The sequence below is a fragment of the Micromys minutus genome, assembly GCF_963924665.1.
Source record: "Micromys minutus genome assembly, chromosome: 20".
NCBI classification, from domain to species: domain Eukaryota; kingdom Metazoa; phylum Chordata; class Mammalia; order Rodentia; family Muridae; genus Micromys; species Micromys minutus.
Window position 1 is genome coordinate 26139149 of NC_137955.1, and position 23433 is coordinate 26162581.

Genomic DNA, 23433 nt, shown 5'->3' on the forward strand with positions numbered 1-23433 from the left:
TCCGCCTCCAGAGTACATGGTGAAGTCTTCTGTATACAAGGAGGATGTTGTGGTTTCTGCCTGGTTTGTGGGGGCATAGCAAGGTGAGGATGTTTAAGAGATGCTGAACAGTGTAGCTGTCTCCCTGTGGTTAGCCTGAAGTTAGCAAAGACACAGCAAGTGTTTGAGCTGAAATGCTCAAGGCACATCTTTGAGCCCCCTGGTCCTCTTTGAGGCTTTGAACTGCAGCCACAAGTCTGGGCCGGCATCTCTTTCCAGATTTGTTTTGAAGCAAGCTTGAAAACAAAATTCACTTTGTACTTACACTCAGAATCTGAGAGCAAATCGGCTTATTACCTTGCTTATATCTGGCTCAACAGGATTCTCAGAGTACCAAGGCTTTGTCGTGGAAGTGACAGGAAAACTTTTGGGAGTGGATGAAGTTGCACTTGTGGCCAACATGTTTATTTTTTAGTTAGGCCAAATCTAGTGAAATGTGAAAAGAGGGGAATGAATGGCAAAGGGTGTCAAGAAAGAGTTATGGCAGCTTTGTTGAGAAAGGAGACAAGGAGACAGGCAAGAGAAAGTAAGGTTGATGGCGGTTCATTGCTGGCCCGATTAGGGTAACACTAGGCTGAAGACCTAAAAGAAGCTGACTGGAATAGACTATAGGTCTCACTAGCTTTCATAAGCCATTGCTTTCTAGTAATAGATACTGTCATTTGGTTCTCTGTATAGATTTATTATAAACAGAGCAAGAGGTTAGGGGGGAAATCTCCCTGGCAACTTAGTTTCCATTTGCTAGAATTGTGTTAATGGGAGATGTCGTTTGCTCATTAAGTTATCTCATGTTGATTAAGTGTAGAAGCCAGAAGTTATCTTGGGTAAAGCTTCTTAGGTATTGAGTGTGAGAAAAAAAACATAACTTAGATTGAACTCAGATTCTGAATAATATTCCTGGAGATTTGGAGATTAAATCAGAGGGTAAGACAAAGGCTTTTTAAAACAAAGTTGTGACATCTTAAGATAGTTTCAGGAAAATGGTGCTGTTTGTACTCAGAGGATAGACTGAGGGAAAATAAGGGATCTATGACAAGATGGCCAAAAGAACAGGGTCAAGTTGGGGCGGGATATTCCCAGAGTCTGAAAGAGGATTCTGAGTGCTTTGAGGCAGGAGTGACCATTGTGAGGGTTATCTATAGCAACAGTGAGTGAGGTATGGGTGTGAAGGAGGAGGCAGAGGTAGCAGTGGACATTTTGAATAAGGGAGGCTAGGAGACTCTGGGACGTTTCCCTTACTAAAGGACAGGAGGTTGGGAGACCTTGAGAGACAGTTGGGCCACAGTCATCCAGGCATGGACTGGACACCTGCACCCACTTTACTTTCACTGCAGGCTTCCCATAGAGAACATCAGGTCTGGGCAGAGAAACAGCTTAATGGTGCTCCTTTAGTTCCCAGGAAAGGGTTATTCAGGCACTGGTCAGAAAGTACTAGAGGAAGAACAGATCTGTCCTTGGTGAAGACCATGTCAAATGGACCATGAGGCAGAGAGTAGCTAAGATGAGAGTTGAGGCAATGGCTCACTAGAGATGGTGTTTTAGAAGAGTCAAGGCAATGGTGAAGTGCTGGATGTCCTTCCTCTCACACATGCCTGATAGCTGGTACCCTGACCAATCAGGGCACATCTATACTTCTGGCTAGAAGGGCCACTATCACTCACCACATCAGGGATGGTGACGTATCCTCAGGGAGCACAGACAAGCTATTTCATCTGAAGAGCTTGTGTGGTTTATACCTTTATTTCTTGTCAGCACTTGGCAATCACAGCATGACCCACACATCTTCCTCATCAAATTTTACTGCTGCGAAGTTTCTCTCCTCAAAGCTAAAAACTTCTGAGTTTCCTTAAAGATATACCATGGTTCTTTTATTTTCTTTTACTAGATAACATGTAGGTATAATGATATATAGTTACAAGATAGTGTCTATATTTAAGTATCCATGATATAAAATACAAATATAGTATGTATACAAAATTCATACATGCAACACATGACTTACATAGCTAATAAACTATAATTATATGTAATATACATTCCTCTTATCTGTGTTTATAGCACATGAATATGTAGAACTGTGTGGCCATGAACTGTATATACAGTTGCTGTTGAAATCTTGCCACAGCAGATCACAGGAAAATTAGCTTATCCCTTGTTTTAACTGTTGCAGTATCATTAGTATTCCAAAGATACCAGCTCCCCAAGAATCACACAACACATCATGTTAAGTGGGCTTTAGTTTTGAATAAAGAACAAGTTTTGGTTTAAAGCAAAACTAAGCTATACTTCCTCCATCTTGGGCTTGTGCAGTTGGTGCTTTATACACAGACATAAAGAAGGAGGTAAGTGTGTGCCTTTGGGGTGGAAAAACTGGCTTCTAGTTTCTATCTATATTTATAGCTCTGTAGCTTTAGGCAGCTACATAACCTCCCTCTGCATTATTGACTATGGCAATTTTACAAATTAGTGAGAATTAACTCAGGTAAAGAACTCTGTTTTTATTTGTTGGAATATTTTTAAGATAGGTTTCTAGCTGGCTGTCCTAGAACTCACTCTGTAGACAAAGCTGGCCTTAAAATTAGAGGTCTGCTGCTTCTGCCTCCTGAATGCTGGCATTAAAGATAAAGAACTATTAAGATATTCTTGGCTCATAGTGAAACATTAACAGTATTATTTAATATTGTCTATTGCTGTATGTATTACTATCTCTGTCTTGTTCGGTATACCAGTTTTTGTTTCAGGGAATCACTTGGTCTTTTTCTGTGATTGAGCATCATTTACTTCAAATCTCTTCCAACAGAGTGGCAAGTATAATTTTAATTAGCAAGGACCTGATGTCTTTCTGAATGTCTACATTGATGCTGGGTCATAACATTGGGTAAGACATAGATGGACAATATATCATACAACTTACAGACCACAGAATGTGGTAACTAATGCTTAGCTCATGAGAATAACATTACATCTTTGCTAAATCTACTATAGTATATGCAAAGTTATTTCTCATTGTATTATGTCTGTACTTGTTTGCCTATATTCAATATATCCTTTAGAATAGGGTATCGTGAACAATTTTGCAAAATGCTGTACTGATGTCCAAATACTTCATATCTCAGGAAGACTTGGGCAGTAACAGAGCTTCAGGTCTGGAGATCCATGAAGTTAAGGAATGTTAAAGTTCACAGTCAATGGAGTATGAATTACTGGTCCTTAAAGTTCACAGGCAATGGAGTATGAATTACTGAAGGTTATGAAAGTCAGCGATGGAAAAAAAAAAACTATTGGCTTCATTTACCCATCGTATATCAGAGTTAAAGGTAATATGTAGTTATAATAAAAAGAGTTGTCTGTGATGTAAGGAGTAAGAATAGAAAAAAAAAAAAGAAATAGGAATAATTAGTTGAATGAGAGACGTGAAATAATTCAAAGATAATTTTAAGAACAAGGGAGTGAATGATAGTATCAATGTACAAAAGCATCTACAGACATACTTTCTATTCACTGAGTAACACGAAAGTGCCTACAGTCATAATTTTCATTCACTAGGGTAACAAGGTGGCCTGCCTTCATGACTAGAACCCAGGTACCAACCAAAGACATAATTGGAAACCTAAGTAATAAAGAGTTGTTTCTGTAAAATAATATATGGAATTGATAAACATTGAGCTCGACAAAGTAAACGTAGTTGACAAGCATAAGCAGCAAAAGTACAATCACCATTCCAGAAGCTCTCAATAACAGACAAGAGGGGCTGTAGAGAGCTCCACTGTGCAGTGATTGCAATTAGGAACACCAAAATCATGGAAAACACCATCTGCCTGCCTGCTTGCCTGCCTGTCTGCCTGTCTATCTGCCTGCCTGCCTGCCTGCCTGTCTGCCTGTCTATCTGCCTGCCTGCCTGCCTGCCTGCCTGCCTGCCTGCCTGTCTGCCTGTCTGTCTGCCTGCATGCCTGCCTGCCTGTCTGTCTGCCTGCCTGCCTGCCTGTCTGTCTGCTGGCCTGCCTGTCTGCCTGTCTGTCTGTATGTATGTTTGTCCCACTGGTGCACATTTGTAATTTTAGCACTGAAGATTGGAAAAGGGCAGATGTCTGGGGTTCAGTGGACAGATAGCAGGGTAGTTTATCCTGCTTGACAAGGTCTCAGCCAGTGAGAGACCCTGTGTAGATGATCAAAGTAGACAGCTCCTGAGAAATAGCACCGGTCTAGATGATTCAGCTAGACAGTTCCTGAGAAAAAGCACCAAAGGTTAGTTTCTCCACACATATGCATATGCAAATGAATACAAACAAATACCAAGGAGTAATATAAAATATTTTAAAAATAAACCTATAAAACTAAGATGCAATTAAAAAATTCCTTGAAAGTCACTGAAAGCTGTTCAGGCAAAACAAGCTAAACTTAATGATCTCATAGCTACTAAATTAGTTTACAACTAAAATTTCTTAAAAATTTTAAAACATTTGGTTAGGTGACTTTACTAGAAGTTACAGCAAGTATTTAAGGAATAAAATATAATTCTATAAAGCTTTTTCCATAAATGAGGAACTATGAATCAACTTATATCACAAGCTATAATTGATATAACTGTATATTTTAGAAAAATTGAAACTGCAGACCCATCTTAAATATATATTTTTAAAATCCTCAATAAAATGTTAGTGATGCAGATCTAATGCCATAGCAACATTTAACACATTGAAAATGCCCTCTAACTGATGAATAGGTAAAGAAAATGTGGTTCATTTACACAATGGAATACTACTCGGCTATTAAAAACAAGGATATCATGAAATTTAGGGGCCAATAGATGGAACTAGAAAATATCATCCTGAGTGAAGAAACCTAGACCCAAAGGACATGCTTGGTATGAACTCACTTATAAGTGGGTATTAGCCATAAAGTACAGGATGCCTATGCTACAATCCATAGACTCAAAAGAAGCTAAGGAACAAGGAGGGCCCAAAGATGGATGCTTGGATCTCACTCAGAAGAGGAAGTAAAACAGTTATCAGAGGTGGAATGGAGGAACGGACCTGGGTGGGGGAGGGGTTAATGAGAGGAAAAGGGGAAGTTGTAGGGAGAACTGGAGAGGGGAGGCAGGGGGAGTGAATCAGTGACTGGAGGGAGGAGCATCTCAGACCTGGGATTGTGGAGGCTCCAAAGCTTGTGTGAGGATGATTCTAACTGAGACTCCTAACAGTGGGGGATATGGGGTGTGAAGAAGCTATCTCCTGTAGTCAGGCAGGACTCCCAGTTAAGGGATAAGCACACCAAAATCACCCATAAAACCGTTAACCCCAAATTTGTCCTGCCTACAAGAAGTGCAGAGACAAAGATGTAGCAGAATCTGAAAGAATGTCCAACCAATGACTGGCCCAACTTGAGGCCCATGACATGGTCAAGAACCAGCCCCTGACACAATTATTGATAACTTTGTCACTCTTGCAGACAGGAGCCTAGCATTACTTTTCTCTGAGATGCTCCACTTAGCTGCTGACTTAAACAGATGCAGAGACCCACAGACAAACATTAGATGGAGCTCAGGGAGTCTTGTGGAAGAGTTGGGGAAAGAACTGAGGGAGCTGGAGAGGACAAGGACCCCACAAGAACACCAACAGTCAACTAACCTGGACCCTTGGGGTCTCTCAGAGATTGAACCTCCAACCAAAGATCATACATAGGCTGGATCTAGGCTCCCCCAAGTATATGTAGCAGATGTACAGTTTAGTCTTCTTATGGGCCCCCCAACAATGAGAGAGGTGGCCGTCCCAGAGTCTGTTGCCTCTCTATGGATTCTATTCCCCTAATCGGGCTTGTCTGGCCTCAATGCAAGACAGTGTGCTTAGTCCTGTAGTGATTTGATGTGCCAAGGTGAGTTGGTACCCTGGGGGGGGGCACCTGTTCTTTCTCTGAGATGAAAGGGAAGTTTGGGGGTAAGGGGATGCTGGAAAGAGGAGCAGCTGCATGTAATGTGAATAAGTAAATAAAAAGAGGTGGTGCTGCTAACATTAAAAAAATTCAAATCATGTAGGGCCTTGAGTGAGAACTTTACTGATAGAATGTGAATAACAGTGGAGCAGTAAGAATGGCTGAGATGGAGGCTGTCAAAAGGTTGTAAGGTTCATACTGTGATCATCATGGACCAATGTAAAATAAAGGTGAAAAAAATGGGTGAAATGAGCAAAGAGAGGACCTCAGAGTTTGAGGACTGAAAAAATACAGAATCAAGAACAGATGGTAGTGTTCTGATGCGGCCAATGCTGTAAATGACCTCACACTAGCTATCACAGTCAGGAGATAACACCTCCTTTTAACCTAATGTAATGATCTCCTAAGAACAGTTGCCCGGACAGTGGTTCCAAGGTGTGAGTCTTTATTGAAGAGAATGAGATTGCCCTTTGAAGGACATGGTCTCAGATAGATGTGAGGACCTGTAAGCTTTTTCAAACCTTGTAAATTTCGTGCAAATGGAAGACACCCCTAAAAATCAGATGTGCAGAGAGGATGTATTCCTAGGACCCTTGCAGACACATGCATGGTGAGAGGAGTAGGACCCACTAAGAAACTATGAGAGGTAACAACACAGGAGGGAACCAGGGATCATTTCCTTTAGGTTGAATTTAATTTCTCCATAATCACGTAAACAGTGCAGCTGTCTGTGAGGGAAATTTTGCATTCTAGTAGACACGAGTACAAATAGTTAAAAGTGTGGGTGGTCTAGGAAGGCAATGATGCACCTTTTGTCTTGGTTGCTAGGATGATTGTTCAAGGTTTACAATCTATGAAGCAAGAACTGTAAGATGGAAGGAATAATCTCCTCTGTGGGACTTACAACATATTCAGCCAATATAGATGCTTCCCACAGGAAGACTTCATTACTTATGGCTTATGAGTGTGCTTACTTTGACTGTATTGTTTCTGGTAATCTCTTTTTCCAGGATCACTTAAAATTTCATCTTTATGTCTTTAAGCTCTCTCTCTCTCTCTCTCTCTCTCTCTCTCTCTCTCTCTCTCTCTCTCTCTCTCTCTCTCTCTCTCTCTCTCCCTCCCTCCCTCCCTCCCTCCCTTCCTCCCTTCCTCTACCCGACCCCTCTCAAGATTTTATGGCTAACATGTTCTTTGACTTCAGATTTCTTTTTCACAGCTTCTCATCAACTGAGAAGGAGTCCCACTTACACCCATCACCATGATGCGTACAAGAAGCTCCACAGTCAATTTGATTACGAATATTTATTCAATAAAATAAAATAAAATAAACACAGCCTTCACTTCTTTTCATCTGTAAGTCTTGAGGGTGACCTTTCTCCGTCACTGCCTTGTGCATGCTCACTCCTTTGAAGAATCATTTTAATGTCCTAAGAGAAAAATCAAGGGGAAGTTACAAATGAAAATTAAGGATTTATGACTGATGGGCATCTTAGATGTGGCAGTTATTAGTGTCATTTTCCCTTTAGTTGCTCATTTGTTTCCTCTGGGAAAAACGTTCCCCATTTAGTGTGAATTCCATTCTGAAACCACCAGTTCTACCCTTGTAATAATAGCTAAGGGTTTTTATTTATTATTATTTTTTACACTCCAGATTTTATTCCCTTCCCGGTCCACCCTATGATTGTTCCATATCCCATATCTATTCATACACCCACCTCCACCCTCATCTCCATGACGATGTCTGCATTAGACCTCTAAACTCCCTGGGGCCTCCAGTCTCTTGAGGGTTAAGTGCATCTTCGCTGACTACCCCAGACTTGGCAGTCCTCTGCTGTATGTGTCAGGGGCCTCATATCAGCTGGTGTATGTATGCTATGTGGTTGGTGATCCAGTGTTTGAGAGATATCAGGGGTCCAGGTGAATTGAAACTGTTGGTCCCCCTACAGGTTGGCCTCCCCTTCAGTTTCTTCTAGCTTTTTCCTAATTCAACAACAGCTTCTGTTGATTGGTTGGGTCCAAATATCTGCATCTGACTCTTTCAGCTGCTTGTTGGGTCTTTTTTGGGGAAAGTCATGATAAGTCCCTGTCTGTGAGCACGCCATAGTCTCAGTAATAGTGTCAGGCCTTGGGGCCTCCCCTTGAGCTGGATCCCACTTTGGGCCTGTCGCTGAACCTTCTTTTCCTCACACTTTTCTTTATTTCCATCCCTGCAGTTCTTTCAGACAGGAACAATTATGGGTCAGAGTTTTGACTGTGGGATAGCAACTCCATCCCTGTCTTTCTGCTGGAGGTGGGCTTTACAAGATTCCTCTCTCGACCCTGTAGAACATTTCATCTAAGATCCTTCCCTGTGAGTGCTGAAAATCTCTCACCTCCCAGGTCTCTGCTCCATTCTGGAGGGTCCTCCCAAACTCCTGCCTCCTGAGGTTGCCTGCTTCCCTTCTTTCTGCTGGCCCTCAGGGCATCAGTCCTTTTCCCCAACCCAAAACCAGATCATATTCCCCTCCTCCACCCAGTCCCCTTTCCCTCCCAGGTCCCTTCCTCCCTCCCCACTTGTGGTTGCTTTCTTCTTTCTCCCAAGTGGGACTGAAGCATCCTCACTTGGGGCCTTCAGCTGGTTGAGCTTTTTGAGTTCTGTTGACAGTGTCTTGGGTATTCTGTATTTTTTTGGGGGGGGCTAATATTCACTTATTAGTGAGTACATACCATGCATGTCTTTGGGGGTCTGAGTTACCTCACTCAGGATGATACTTTCTAGTTCTATCCGTTTGCCTGCAAAACTCAGGATGTCTTCATTCTTAATAGCTGGGTAGTTTACCACTGTGCAAATGAACCACATTTTCTGTATCCATTCTTCTGTTGTGGGACATCTGAATTGTTTCCAGCTTCTGGCTACACAAATAACGTCACTATGAATATAGTGAAATACACTCTCCTGTGGCGTGGTGGGGCATCTTTTGGGTATATTCCTAAGAGGGGTATTCAGGAAGATCTATTGCCAATATTCTGAGGAACCCCCAAATTGATTTCCAGAGTGGTTGTACCAATTTGCAATCCCACTAGCAATAGGGGAGTGTTCTTCTTTCTCCACATTCTCAGCAACATGTGTTGTCACCTGAAGTTTTGGTCTTAGCCATTCTGGTTGGTGTAAGGTGGAATCTCAGGGTTGTTTTGATCTGCATTTCTTTGATCATTAATGGCTTTGAGCATTTCTTTAGGTTCTTCTCAACTACTGAGATTCCTCTGTTGTAAGTTCTGCTTAGTTCTATATCTTATGCTTTGATTAGGTTGCTTGGTTTTTTGGTGGTTAGCTTCTTGAGTTCTTTATAAATTTTGGATATTAGCCCTCTATCTGATGTGGCGTTAATGAAGAGATTTTCCCAATCTGTAGGTTGCCGATTTGTCCTATTGACTATGTCCTTTGTCTTACAGAAGTTTTCTAGTTTTATGAGGTTCTGTTTATCAATTCTTGATCTTAGAGCATGAGCCACTGGAGTTCATTGTAGGGAATTTCCTCTTGTGCCAATGAGTTCATAGTTCATTCCTACTTTCTCTTCTATTAGATTCGGCGTATCTGATTTTATGTTGAGGTCCTTGATTCACTTGGACTTGAGCTTTGTGCAAGGTGACAAATATGGGTCTATTCTCACTTTTCTATATACAGTCAGCCAGTTAGATCAGCACCATTTATTGAAGACGCTATCTTTTTTTCATTGTTTATTTTTGGCTTCTTGTCAAAAATTAAATGCACATAATTGTGCAGTTTGATTTCTGGATTTTAAATTTTAGTCTATTGAGCAAACTGACTGTCTCCTTACCAATACCATGCAGTGTTTTTTTTTTTTTTTTTTTTTTTTTAATCACTATTGCTCTGCAGTAGTGCTTGTCAGGGATGGTGATTCCAGAGGTTCTTTTATCATTAAAATTTGTTTTTTTACTATTCTGGCTTTTTTTTTTTTTTTTTTTTTTGCCTTTCTAGATGAATTTGAGAATTGCTTTTTCCATGTCTTTGAAGAATTGTGTTGTGATTTTAATGAGAATTCCACTAAATCTGTAGATTGCCTTTGGTAGGATGGCTATTTTTACTATGTTAATTTTGCCAATCCATGAGCATGAGAGAGCTCTCCATTTTCTGAGATCTTCAATTTTTTTTTCCTTGAGTGATTTGAAGTTATTGCCATACAGATTTTTCACTTGTTTGGTTAGAGTTTTTCCAAGATATTTTATAGTATTTGTGGTTATTGTGAAGGGAATTGTTTTCCTAATTTCTTTCTCATCCTGTTTATTATTTTTATAAAGGAAGGCTACTGATTTCTTGAGTTAATTTTATACCCAACCACCATTATGAAGCTGTTTATCAGCTGGAGAAGTTCTTTGGTAGAATTTTTGAGGTCGCTTATATATATTATCATATCATCTGCAAATATTGATACCTTAATTTCTTCTTTGCTAACTTGTATCCCCTTGATCTGTCTTTGTTGTCTTATTGTTCTAGTTGGCACTTCAAGTACTACATTGAATACATATGGGGATTTTTGTGGGATTGCTTCAAGTATCTCTCCATTTAACTTGATATTGGCTGATGAGAAATTCTCCTTTTTAATCCTGTAAAGGAGTTGTCATGTTAAGTAATGTTTACAAAAGCAATTATCAACACTGTCATATAGTGTATAAATCAAAAGATGGTTTGTAAATGAATAAGACAGTATTCATACTCTAATAAAGAAAAATATGTCAGTTCATCACATCTACATAGAAATTTAAATGTAGAATTTTTGAGCAGTAGATTTTTCCCCGAGATTTTATCCCATATTCTTCTTCTTCTTCTTCTTTCTTCTTCTTCTTCTTCTTCTTCTTCTTCTTCTTCTTCTTCTTCTTCTTCTTCTTCTTCTTCTTCTTCTTCTTCTTCTTCTTTTACTATCAGATGGTAATCTTATAAAACATTTAATTTCTAAATCATTGTTTTTCTCAACATAAACATAAACTTACATATGTAAAATTACATGATACATATTAGAGTTGCAGAGTGGTCATGTTAATTTTTTTTCCTCCAAATTAAAAAAAAAATGCTTTAAGAATGTAAATTTCTTTGCTTCAGACTGAATTACAGAGCTTTCAACTTGTGGTTACCTTACATGTGAAGACATGGGCTATTTCACTTTCTAACTTGTTGGTTTACATATTTGTCACTAGTAGGTCCCCGCTAGGAATGACACTGACCTCATTTCTTTAAAACATTGACCTCCTTAGAGGCAGTGGTTTAACCTTGAGTGAGCTACATGAAAAAAAAAAGTGTCTTTCATTGTTTTCTAGGTCCAACTTGTTGCAACCCTAGAAGGTAGGCATTTATGTCAGTAGACCTTAGTTCATCTTGGAGCTCAGGCATTCATTCTGTGTTTGTCTGGTACTATTCAGCATGGGCAACATGCCATGCCATGCTCTAGATACATGCCAATCAGCACTGGATAAATTCAAGATGAAATAGGGGGGCCAAAGTCAACAATTTGAGGAAGAGGACTGAGAGGATCAGATGCTTGGCACAGCCACACAATTGTCACCGGAAGTTGACATTGTTCCCAGCTCATGGTGTTTTCACTAATGTTGTAACATTTACCAAAATCTTATTCTTAACAATTTAAAAATATTTTTGGACTTGCTTTCTCTGTACAAAGTCTATAGGAGTAGAAATTTAGCTGCAAATCTTTAAAGAAAGAAAGAAAGAAAGAAAGAAAGAAAGAAAGAAAGAAAGAAAGAAAGAAAGAAAGAAAAGAAAAAAAGAAAGAAAAAGAAAAAGAAAAAAAAGCTTCCAGCACCAAATCTGGAGTTTCTAGTTGACTTTTCCTGGGACTTCAGTTTAACATTTGGTCATCATGGCTGTGTGCCAGAGAAAACTGTCTCTATCCATAGAGATGAAAAGCAAGCCGTCTGTCTGCCCATCCAGCTGCCACTCCGCACGTCACTTACAAGCTTTGTCTTTGGTTCTGAGACGTTTGTATCCATCTCGGTATCAGCATCAGCCTCAGCATCAGCATCAGCATCAGCATCAGCATCAGCATCAGCATCAGCATCAGCATCAGCATCAGCATCAGCATCAGCCTCAGCCTCAGCCTCAGCATCAACATCAGCATCAGCATCAGCATCAGCAGTAGGATCTGCTTCTTTTCTGCCTGGAGCTGAGCTCAGCGTTTTGTGCTTGTTCACTCATTCCATCCATACAAAAAGCCCCATGAGGAAGGTCTGACAGTTATCTCCATGTTACAGTTGTGAAGAACATTTCTCAGCACCACACATTTGCAAGAATCTAGGACTTATTCTCATAAGCACAGAGTCCGTCCACCTCGAAACAGGAACAGGACTAGGGTGTGTTGTTATCATTACATGTAATACATTTTTTTCACTTATGTATTTTTAAATGCTGTGGCTTGTACACATAGACCTTGTAAACACAGAACTCTTAAGCAGCAGCCTCCCTTTTTCCCACTGTTTATAGTAGCAAACAACTTCTTAACTTTGAGAAACCACACTCTAGCTTTGGCTCTACTTATCTTGAACGATCTTCAAATAACATCACTGTGGTTAATGTTCATTTTAAAATGTGATCTATTTACTTACACATGGATACCTGGAGTAAAAACTAACAGTACAAGTATGAGAGAACCCCCCCCCCATAGTCTGAAATGTTTATTATCTTTCTATTTTTCCCCCTCCTTCCTTCCTCCCTTGCTCCACTCTTTCTTCCCTCCCTCCGCTTCCTTCCTTGTCTTTCCTCCTTATTTGGTTAGCAAGAACAAGAATGAAATGTCTTAGTGGAAAGAGACTCCTCTCTAGATCTCAAATCTCTGTCTTTAGGCTCTCCAGGTCTTTGGTACAACTCTTGTTGATAAGTCTTACTAGTCAGAATCAGATAGCTCCAGACCCAGCCTTTTGATTACTGAGGTCAGCAACAGTCAGGAGATATGAAGGGCAAGAAAAATAAGAGTTTACGGATCTGAATCACACTTACCATATTCGACCTCTGAGTTAACTCACTCATAGCTTACTAATTCACTAAAGGAGAAAGGAGCTAGGTTTCTAGTGTGTTAAGTGATACTGGTTCTAGAAGTCTGGTTAATGGCAGGATGATTGGAAGGCAGAGTTCCCAGGAAGAAAATGAATTGAATACATAAGAAGATGGTGGAAATGTACAGAAGAGATCCTGATGACCACGGTGTTAAATTCTCCTGGCATACTGTTGTTTAAGGCTTGGAACCATTGGCTACTGCCTACACTCCTGCATAAGGAAGAGCCATGAGAGTCTTGCTTTGGTGTCTGGACCTTGAATATCATCTCTTCTTATCCTCTATCTTCAAGCCACCAAGCTTCTATTCAGAAAAAAATCTCTCATGGTGTTACCATCACTAGACAATACCCTGTAGGAAGTAAACACTGTCCAAAATGGGAGGCACATATCATTTAGAAGATTTCTGGAGCCTCTGGATTTCTCTGGAGATCTTGCAGTTCGTCAGAGGCTGACTTTCAAAGCTGCCAATCTCAAGGCTTCTGCTGTCAGGCAGAAATTCTCTGGCCAGTGGAAAGGGCTGTTGTGCTGTCCAGGTTTTGAAGGAGGTTTTCTTTCCATTAAGGGAGGAAATAATTGGCCTGTTACTTTATGCTCTTACTTATTATGGGTAGTAGAAAAGGAATTTTGTCATAAATGATTCTAGCAGATTTAGTAATTATTTTACTAGTTCAAGAGAAGCCTCTCCCCTTATACGTGGAACGGATTGCGTAGGGTGAAAGATGGCATATAAACAACCAGGTATTGAACTCATTCTATTAAAAATGACATAATAACATATGATTAGGTGATAGGGAAAGGTTTAGAGATGAAAAAATAATAGAATAACATAATCCCATACTCAAAGTCTGTTGGTTCCATAATTGCCCTTTCAAACTCAGTGTAAAATTCGACTTTTAGTTTTGCTCAGTTTTAATTAATCTCACTAATCCAGTGGAATCACCTTATGTGATTTACAGTCAGCCTTTCAGGGTTTGGATCCTGCCCTTCCATGCAGTCCCACCTCTATACATTGGCCCATGCCTGCTTTCCATCCAGGATGTCTCCATTGTTCCATCCCAATAGGAAAATGTGCACAGACGTTTCTCCAACTCCACTCCCAAACCCCAATTATTTCTACTTTCCAAGAATCTTGCTCCCGCTATGCTTTTAATCCACACGTGACAGCTTGAGAATTTAGTATCTACTTGGTTTATTTATACGACACTGTTCTTCTGCCATTCATCCATGTGAAAATTACATTGTAAACACGAGTATGCACAGTAATAATTGTTATCACCACTTAAAAGACGGGACAACTAGGTACCACCTTGGGGCAGGAGGCCCTGGGTTATATAAAACAACATGCCAGATGAGCCACAAGGAACACATTGGTAGGTAATTTCCTCATTTGTTTATGTTCAGTTCCTGCCTCTAGGTTCCTACCTTGAGTTTCTGACATGAATTTTACTGAGGATCTTCTATAATCTCTAAACAACATGAACCCACTCCTTTCCATGTTGCTTTTGATCAGGATTCTTTATCAGCAATTGAAAGACAACTAATACACTCTCATATGCACTACATTGAGCATATATACCATGTTTTGAAAATGGTGACTATACCAGCTCTTGGATGGAGACTGTAGTTTTGTTTAGTTCTTTATAGCAGAATGAGTTTCAGTCTCTACACTTTTTTATTGCAGACAGACATCATTATTTGCCCAGAACAATTCATATTGATAATAGTGCATAAAACAAGCTTAATGTATAACCTACCCACAGCCCTCTCCTATAGGCTTATAGTAGCAACATGTACTAAGGATATAAATCCACAACACTAAGAATTGTCTCAACTGTGCAGTAAGTAGTGTGCTACCCTTGGGCATTGCAGGCTGGTAGGTCTGGGCAAGTTCAGTTTACTCTCCTTCTTTTATAGCTCACAGTAGGGATGTAAAGTGTACCCTTATCTGGGATCAAGCAAATTAGGATGGTTTTGACTAATACTCACTGGAATTTTATAGTCAACATAATTTGCAATCAGGTCCTGAATGTAAGGATGCTTCAAGAGAATATTGACTTCAATTGGCTCCTGGTTCTTGGCACCCAGGTCCTGAAAAGTCTTGATGAGGTTCTTTAAAGAAGAACATAACCAAAGTTAATTTTCCTTGCAATCTTGAAGTTACTTTAAAGTGAGTTCATATAATAAAGTAACTTCTCCACAATACAAAACACTTAAAGCAATTCCATGTAAACAGTCTAACTGACCTCTGCATAAATATTCTCTGTCTTTAGGTAGCCGGCAAATCTGTTAGCATCTAGCAATTCATTTCCTCCTCCAAACACTTTGAGCAGTGTTTCAATGGAAATCTTTTCAGTGTTTGCATTTTCTGGGATTTCTTCTTCCTTTTGGTCCCTCTCATCTTTCTCCTCCTTCAGTTCCCGATAGTCTTTTGTACTGCCTTCCTCAGCTTCAGGGAATTCCTCAATTGGACTCACGGTAGAGACAGAGGTCTGTCAAATTAGAGGGTGGCAGCATGAGTCAGCCAGAAATGTTTCCAGCCACGGAGATGCTTTATCAACCCGTTCAGTACACAAGGACTGTAAGTGAAGGCCAGGGATTACTGCAAAACCCATTAAACACATTATAGAAGAAGATGCACTGGCTGCACACAAAATCAGTGTCAGTCATAGCACAGCAGAATAGCTTCTAGTGTAGAAGTCCCCATGTGGGGTGGATCTCATTCATCTCAACCCACCTCACTGTACCGACAGGTACATAAAATTTCTCCACAATGGCACACAGAAGTAAACTAGTGTAAAAGACTCCCAACATCTACATGTGGTAGGATAGGACTTTGAGACTGACTTCAATTGAGGTTATTTGAAATCCATAAGGCTAATTGTGCCTCTTGATTCCATAGGTATAGATTAGGTATGATCCGGAATAAATGCTTATGGATGCAAAAAGTTTCAAATACAGAAGGTCATTTGTTCTTATAATAAAAGTAGATGATCTATAATGCTAAAAGTAGAGGTACAGTGACACAAATTATAGTTTTGTGATGGACACAATTCTGTTATGAAAATTATGATTTGGAAGGATATTCCACATAACAAAAATGCACTCATAGAGTAAGTTCATAAAAGTCTCTTCAAACACAGGAATAGATACCCTAGTACTGTCATCATGTCATATGATGTCATGTGATGATGTATCATCTCCCAATCAGATAAAGAACACATTAAAGTGTTAACACTGATTACTAGTAGGGCCCAAGCAAGTGATTTTCATTGTCTTCAAAATACCTGCAGCAAATTTTGTATGTATGTGGCCACACACAATCTCTAATGATAAAATAATCAACATTTACATATTCATTTACATGTAGAGAAATGGTTTTAAATATCAGTTGGCCAGAAATCTGAGAACCCATGAATTATGGATTTCCCTTTGCCAGCAGGAAAGGACAGCTGATAATTTAGGAGAATATTGATGTCATTAAATATCCAGCTCAGCTGATTTATTATTAGTTGTCATAGAAACAGAATGGGATAATGAAATAAGCCTATGGTAGATTTGTGTCCCCATGGAGTGACTCTACCAGTGTTAAGAAAATGATATAAAATTGACTCATCTTGGGAGGTCACCTTGCTTTTGCCAAGAGTTTTTATCTTTTGCTGAATAGTGGCTTTAATTCAATTTTTCAAAGGGGGTTTTAATAGCTGAATATTTAATGACTAAATATATATTTACATATTTCTTAAAACAAACACTTTTGCCTCTTTTCTACTCACAACAATTAAATGTGACATGGAGGAGGCAGGAAACAGGTGTTAGCATCCTCACCTGTGACCTCGGTGACTCCTTCTTTAGTTGCTCATCAGTAGGTTTCGGAGTCCATGAAATATTTGCTACATGGAGCTTGGACATAAAATTTATTGCAGAGTATATGTGCAATTAATGATGTGTATGGGGGACAGTGCATCGGCACCATGGCAACAGTACAAAGACAGAACCTATGGCTGAGCAAATCCCTAGTTGGTTTGATGAGCAGGCACTTTCAGAGTTAGCAAAATCTGGTTTTCTTGTGACTATTTGCATAGTTAGGGCAGTGCTTCCCTTGTAAAGACCTGATATATACATACATCATGGAATAAATAATTTTCAATAAAAATGTAACAATTTAAACATTTTATGTAACACTTTCAGATAAAGAGTTTCTAACTTTCTAACGTGAGAGATTTTTGTTGTCATTTTTGTTTGTTAGCTTTGTTTTTAATTCCTGTTGCCTTTGCCCTTTCAGACTTGGAATACACATTATGGCTATAAGGTAAGAGAGGAAGGAATGAAAGGACAGTTTGGTGTTCTTGGAGGGATAGAAGATATATGCAAAAAAAAAAAAAAAAAAAAAAAAAAAAAAAAAAGAGTTCATCTTAACAGATACTTGAGAGAAAATCCGGTGTTGGTAGGCAGAAGAAAAGCCAGTGCTTTAGAATAGTTATCTGTGGCATCAACTCTGAGAGATCAAACAGGGGAATGGGTTCATCTTTGAGCACTATATTATACTGCTTTGGCTTGATACTGACCTCAAAGCCTGTCCACACGTGTGTCCCTGAAATGATGCTTGTGCGTTTTCCCAAGCATGCATTTCTGTTATTGACTCAGCTTAGGTCTAAACTCCTAACAAAGAAACTAATGTTGGTTCTGAGAACAAAAGCATCACTCAAGATGTGTACATACTTTGAACTCCAAGGCCTCAAACATACTGCCAAGATGGCTTTAGTAAGACTTCAACTATGTGGGTGTTGCAAGCTAACAATTTACTAAAATCTAACCTCATAGTCCTGAAACCCCACAGGGGTTTCAAAATTAGCTATTTCCCCCAAATTTCACTTACTTAAGGATTGCATTCACTAAAACTTGTACATTCTTGGTAAATGCTTTATTCTCTGACTTTTTAAAAATGACCTAAGAAACAATGGCTTTCCACAGAAGGTCTTGGCTACAGTGAATGAAACCAGCATGGCAGCAAAGATACAGAGGGAGGAATGAAATATAAGAGGGTTTCCAGTTACCATAACAACATACAAAGACAGCAAAGATCTGATGCAATGCCTTGCGAGTGCATAGAGATTAGTCAGGGATGTTATTTCTGAGTGAGGTCTTTGAGGACTCCTGGGATGAGGTTGCCCAGGAAACTAGAACTCGGTTGGAAAGGACTCAGAAATGGAAGGGTACAATTGGCAATAAAATGTTAGTTAGTGGGAATGAGTGAGGTGGGCAACTCTCAAGTGCTTAGAGTTTATTTCAAGTCTGAATAGGCCAAAGAGAGATGTGTCTCAGTCTCTGCAGACATCCCTGGTTTCTGAACAATGCCCTTGTGCTTTAAAAGAACTCTCAAGGGCAGATTTCAAATGGAGCTCCTTCTTGTGTAGGAACACTGAGATGAGGTAGTAAGCAAGTCACAGGCATCAGGGATACACCTATTCTAGATGGCTTGGTGCCACCCACCATAGTGGTTGCTATAGTAGTGGTTTTGGTGTGGCCTCTTTATCATTGGTCTTTCTCCTCATCTCCTGGCTCCTAAAGCTGAGATTCCATTTCTTGCATTACCACCCTCTTCTTGTTTGGCTCTATTCACAAACGCTGAGCATTTGCTATCTCCAGCTGCTTTGGAGGACATGGGACGATTTGACCTAGACTCCATATAGGGATAATCTGGCCATAGTAGTCAATTGTGGATAGACAAGGACCAGACTAATGGGGTAGGTACTAGAGCTGAGAACGAAGGTGGATACAATTCTCATTCTTAATCTAGAAGCTATCTTTAATTGATAGCTTCTCACAAATGAAAACTTTACTTTTCTCCAACAGTCTTACCGTGTATAAAAACCTCTCATAAGGCCAGGAGCCCCATGCTCAGTAGTAGGTGGCCAACACAAAACAGACTCAGTGATATCTTGGAGGTGTTTGTTGTTGTATAATATGTTGTTGGGGATTTAGAAAAACACTTACAGGTACTTTGCATGTATATTCTGAGTGCCAGTTGTGTGGTTTTATGGGATTTCTGTGTGTGAGAATGTGTGTCTGCACATCTTTGGTCTTTTTTTTTCTTCAGTTTGTCTGTTTACTTTTCCTATTCTGTTTTTTATTGTATTTTACTTATTATTATTATGTTTTTAGATGACCATTTGTATTCTAATGTGTGTGTATGAGAGAGGGGGGGAAAGAGGGGAAGGGAGGGAGGGAGGGAGGGAGGGAGGGGGGAGTGATTTGTGTGGGTTGGGCAGTGAGGAGCATCTCAGAGGAATTGGGGGAAGGTATATATTTAGTTTGTATTAGCTCCCTGTTTGATATATCATTACTTCATTTCCCAGGGCATGGAATGAGCAATTAGATGACATCCTTTCAGAAGAGAAAAAAACATCTTTCTGTGACCTAAGGTTAAGCAATGAGCTTAATTTACAAAATTGAAGAATTTCAGGGCACTGTTGTCAAACTCCTTCTCAGATAATGCCCTAAATTTGAGGATGCCGAGCAAGGAAAGTACCTACTATTCACCAGCACCCTGACTTTAGTTGGCTGAGTCCAGAATAGAAGACAACATCAAAGAAGTTGTAACTTTACCATGTGAGCAATATAGGCATCAGAGGGGACTGGCAAGAGAGAGGAGGGCAGCTACCATCTGAGGAAAGGGAGACTCTCTGTGCCCGAGAAACCACCACACTGAGTCTCCGAGGCAGGCTGTAATTTTGGATTAGTCATAAACACAGTATTAGTTTAAAGGATGAATAATGGGGATATAGAGACATCACTGTGAAAGAGACAAATGCTATCCAGGACAGCTGACCGTACCTAAGTTACTTATGTGACAAAATTCTAAAGTCACTTTCTAGTGTGGCAAATACCAACACTCCTTGCTTGCGTATGTGCCATGGTATAGTGCCGTGTCATTATATTATATATTTGAGAAGCCCAAACTAGTTTATTGGGCTCCAGTCTGCCCTCACCCTGGCCTGGTGCTCATCATCAAACTTCAGATTCAAATCTAATAGAGCTTATCTCTTCCTACAAATGAATGCTGTCAACGGACTCTCTATTTCTTCCCAGTTATCTCTTCTTTGACAAATACACGCAAAAAGGAAATAGATGTGGCTGGCGCCCTAGGGGTATGAACATCAGCCCCTCCCACCACGCCCACAAAGAGCACAGAAAGAATCACCATCGGGATCCCACCCTTGGGAGAACAGATTGGGAATCAAAGGCCAGAGAAAGTGTCAGTGGACACCAGGGAAACAGGTCACTTTGTATGCAACAGGAAGCCTTTCCCCTGAAAATGCAAAGAAATATCATGGAAATCACAAGGGGAAGTTATCCTGGCTTTTGATTTAGCTAGAAGGTTTCTGTGTCCTTTGAGGAAAATGATGTAAATGCCTGTGGTTTCCAGTCTGAAATAAGGTCAAAAGTTAGATTTGTGTGGGTAGTGTCTGAGGTCTGAGCTTGCTTCAGGTACATTTTTTACATACTCTAAAGTGTGCATCAGGTTAATAATCCACTTTCTGCTTGATTTCCATGATCAAGTACTTGCAAAGCTCAGTCTAGTCTGCTGCTTTTAGGGGAAACTTCAACCCTACCAAGAGATTTTGAACAGATATTAATTTTAGTACAGAAGTGTTTGAGTTCCCTGACTTTAGCACAGTTGAAGAAGGTTTACTGGAAGATCTACTACATGTAAAGTATAGTGTTGAAGAGCCAGAAAAATACAAAAAAGAAATGAGGTGAGCCCCTACTATCATGGGTTTTGAGTCCTCTGGTGCCTTTGCTCCCCCTACCCCCAGATCCCAGAATTGTCACTTTGTGCCAGGTAGTTACCTTTTCTGCAGTAAGCATTGGAGTTTCAATCTGCTGGTAGATGTGAGTCCCCACAGCCACACTGAGGGCCCTGTAGACTCCTTCCAAAGTGTCTGGGTGGCATGCAAAATACAGCAACATCTGAGTATAGTCAATCTGGGGTGGGTCCTTCTCATAGTCAGCAAACAACCTAAAGAACAACTGTCATACACACAATTTGTAACTACAGGTAAAATGGGTGCACTGTGGCAGTGGAGGCAGACAGAATATGTATGAGCAGAGATTGACTCCAGGTTAGCCATACTTAGATTTACAGATGCATGAATTGGTAATTGGACATACCAGGTCACTAATGCTGTGGTCATTGCTACATGACACAAAAATGAAGACAGATCCATTTCTTAAGTTGTCCAACAAATGCTTACTGAGTACCATAAAGCACTAGCTTGGATTTTTTAAAAAAGTATTTAAAATACAATTAATAAGAAGACACCAGTTCTTGAGAAGCTAATTTTGCTATGGAGCAATGGCTGCTGGACATGATGTCGATGCACTCCCGAGCTCACTGCAGCCGTGGTTGCCTGCACAAGATTTTTCATGGTAGAAGGAGGGTGGAAGGGCTGATGAGTCTCTCCTTTCATAAGGCTTAACCACTTAATGATGACTGTGGACGTGTGGCAGTCTCTCCAATGGTATAATTATGTAAGTTGACCTGCTCCAGGACATGTCCTCCCACCCACGCTGATGAAGGAAACCTTTCATGTAAGTAACCCAGTGTAGATTCATTGGGTCCTTTATTTAGAAAGGACATACAAATTAGAGGCGAGAGAGTGACTTGTCGGGAAGAAAAGGGAGTTCAGTAGGGAAAAGGAAGAAAACAATGCAAACAAAACCCTAAGGTTGACAGCATATAAGTAATATTCTGGAGTATCTCAATTTGGAAGCAGCATCAAGTGAATAGTTGCATTTTACGAACACTGAGAGTGGTGCTGAGAATCCCCGATGGTGTGTGTGTGTGTGTGTGTGTGTGTGTGTGTGTGTGTGTAAGTGAAAACCATACCCTGCTCATCATTTCTGTCCTTGGACAGCATACAGCATGTGTATAAATGTGTATTCACCTCCCCCATTAGACCTCTTTGTCCATGTGAATGTCTCTTTCTCAGAACCCAGAGTCTGTTTCTCTTCCAACATATAATTTTCTACCAGCAGGTTAGACAAAGACCTTTCTATATAATTAAAGTCGTTTCTTGTTCCTCTGCTGAATAAACAGCTACAAATCCTGCTCTGGATTGATATATTTTTCATGTGACATGATTGTTAGGCAGTAGTTTTCTTCCCAAATACTGAGGAGGATGTTTATGTTGCTAGACAATGAGTTCATGAAGTCACATGGAAACCACCTTTCAAGAGCTTTGTATGAAAGCCAAGTGTGGTGGCACATGCCTTGAATCGTAGAACTTGGGATAAAGAGACAGGCACAAGTCTGTGATTTCAAGGCCACCTTCTTCTACATATTGAGTTCCAGGCCAGACAGGGATATGTACTCATACCTTTGTTTCAGAGAAAGAAATGCTTTTATGGTTGTACTGGCTGGTTTTGTGTCAACTAGACACAGCTAGAGTTATCACAGAGAAAGAAGCCTCAGATAAGGAAATGCTTCCATGAAATCCAGCTGTAAGTCATTTTCTCAACTAGGGATCAAGGGGGGAGGGCCCCGCCCATTGTGGGTGGTACCATCCCTGGGCTGGTAGACCTGGGTTCTATAAGAAAGCAGGCTGAGCAAGCCAGGGGAAGTAAGCCAGTAAGTGACATCCCTCCATGGCCTCTGCATCAGCTTCCTGACCTGCTTAAGTTCCAGTCCTGACTTCCTTTGGTGATGAACAGCAAAATGGAAGTGTAAGCTGAATAAATCCTTTCCTCCCCAACTTGCTTCTTGGTCATGATGTTTGTGCAGGAATAGAAACCCTGACTAAGACAATGGTATAATTTATGTCAATCCTCCTTTTTCACATTAAAAATGTTATCAAACAACTATTAACCCCAAAATGCTAACCATGTATCTCAGACCTTCTTAGTAACTAGTGGTTCCTCCCCGGTCCTCTTTTTGGCTAGCATATTGCAGAAATGCATGCGGGGAAAGACCATGAAACTTCATCACACAAAGAACTATAGGCAACTAAGGAGTGCTGGGAGTGGGAGATATAGACTAACCTAGGAAAGAACACACCAATTGTTTATCCAATCATAATTCCAATCCTTACAACATTTGTACAGTAATATTATACAAATGAGTAGGTTATATTTAGAAATATGTATGTATATATGTATACAATATATGTATACAATAATGTAACAACAATTATTGAAAAAAGGGGGCATGAATTTGAAAGTGATCAATGAGGGGCATATGGGAGGGTTTGAAGGGAGAAATGTAAGGGGACAATGATATAATTATAATATTAAACGTAAAATAAAATCTTAAAATTTTGAGTCTAACTGAGAGAATTGCTTACTTAAATGTTATAAAGGAGTCATGTCCAATTTTGTATTGCAGTTTTGAGGTAATGAATGAATAG

General features: G+C 40.0%; 1 protein-coding gene across 1 annotated transcript in view; it reads right to left on the minus strand.

The window, feature by feature from the left end:
• Positions 1–7304: 7304 nt before the first annotated feature.
• The window catches only part of SPEF2 (sperm flagellar 2), a gene marked incomplete at both ends in the record, with an annotated part of 153734 nt that continues 137605 nt past the window's right edge, over positions 7305–23433 (minus strand). Inside the window, 4 exons of the mRNA XM_080933724.1 lie at positions 7305–7394; positions 15014–15136; positions 15271–15516; positions 20879–21058. Coding sequence (XP_080789850.1) covers positions 7305–7394; positions 15014–15136; positions 15271–15516; positions 20879–21058 — 639 coding nt within the window. The remainder of the gene's footprint in view (positions 7395–15013; positions 15137–15270; positions 15517–20878; positions 21059–23433) is intronic.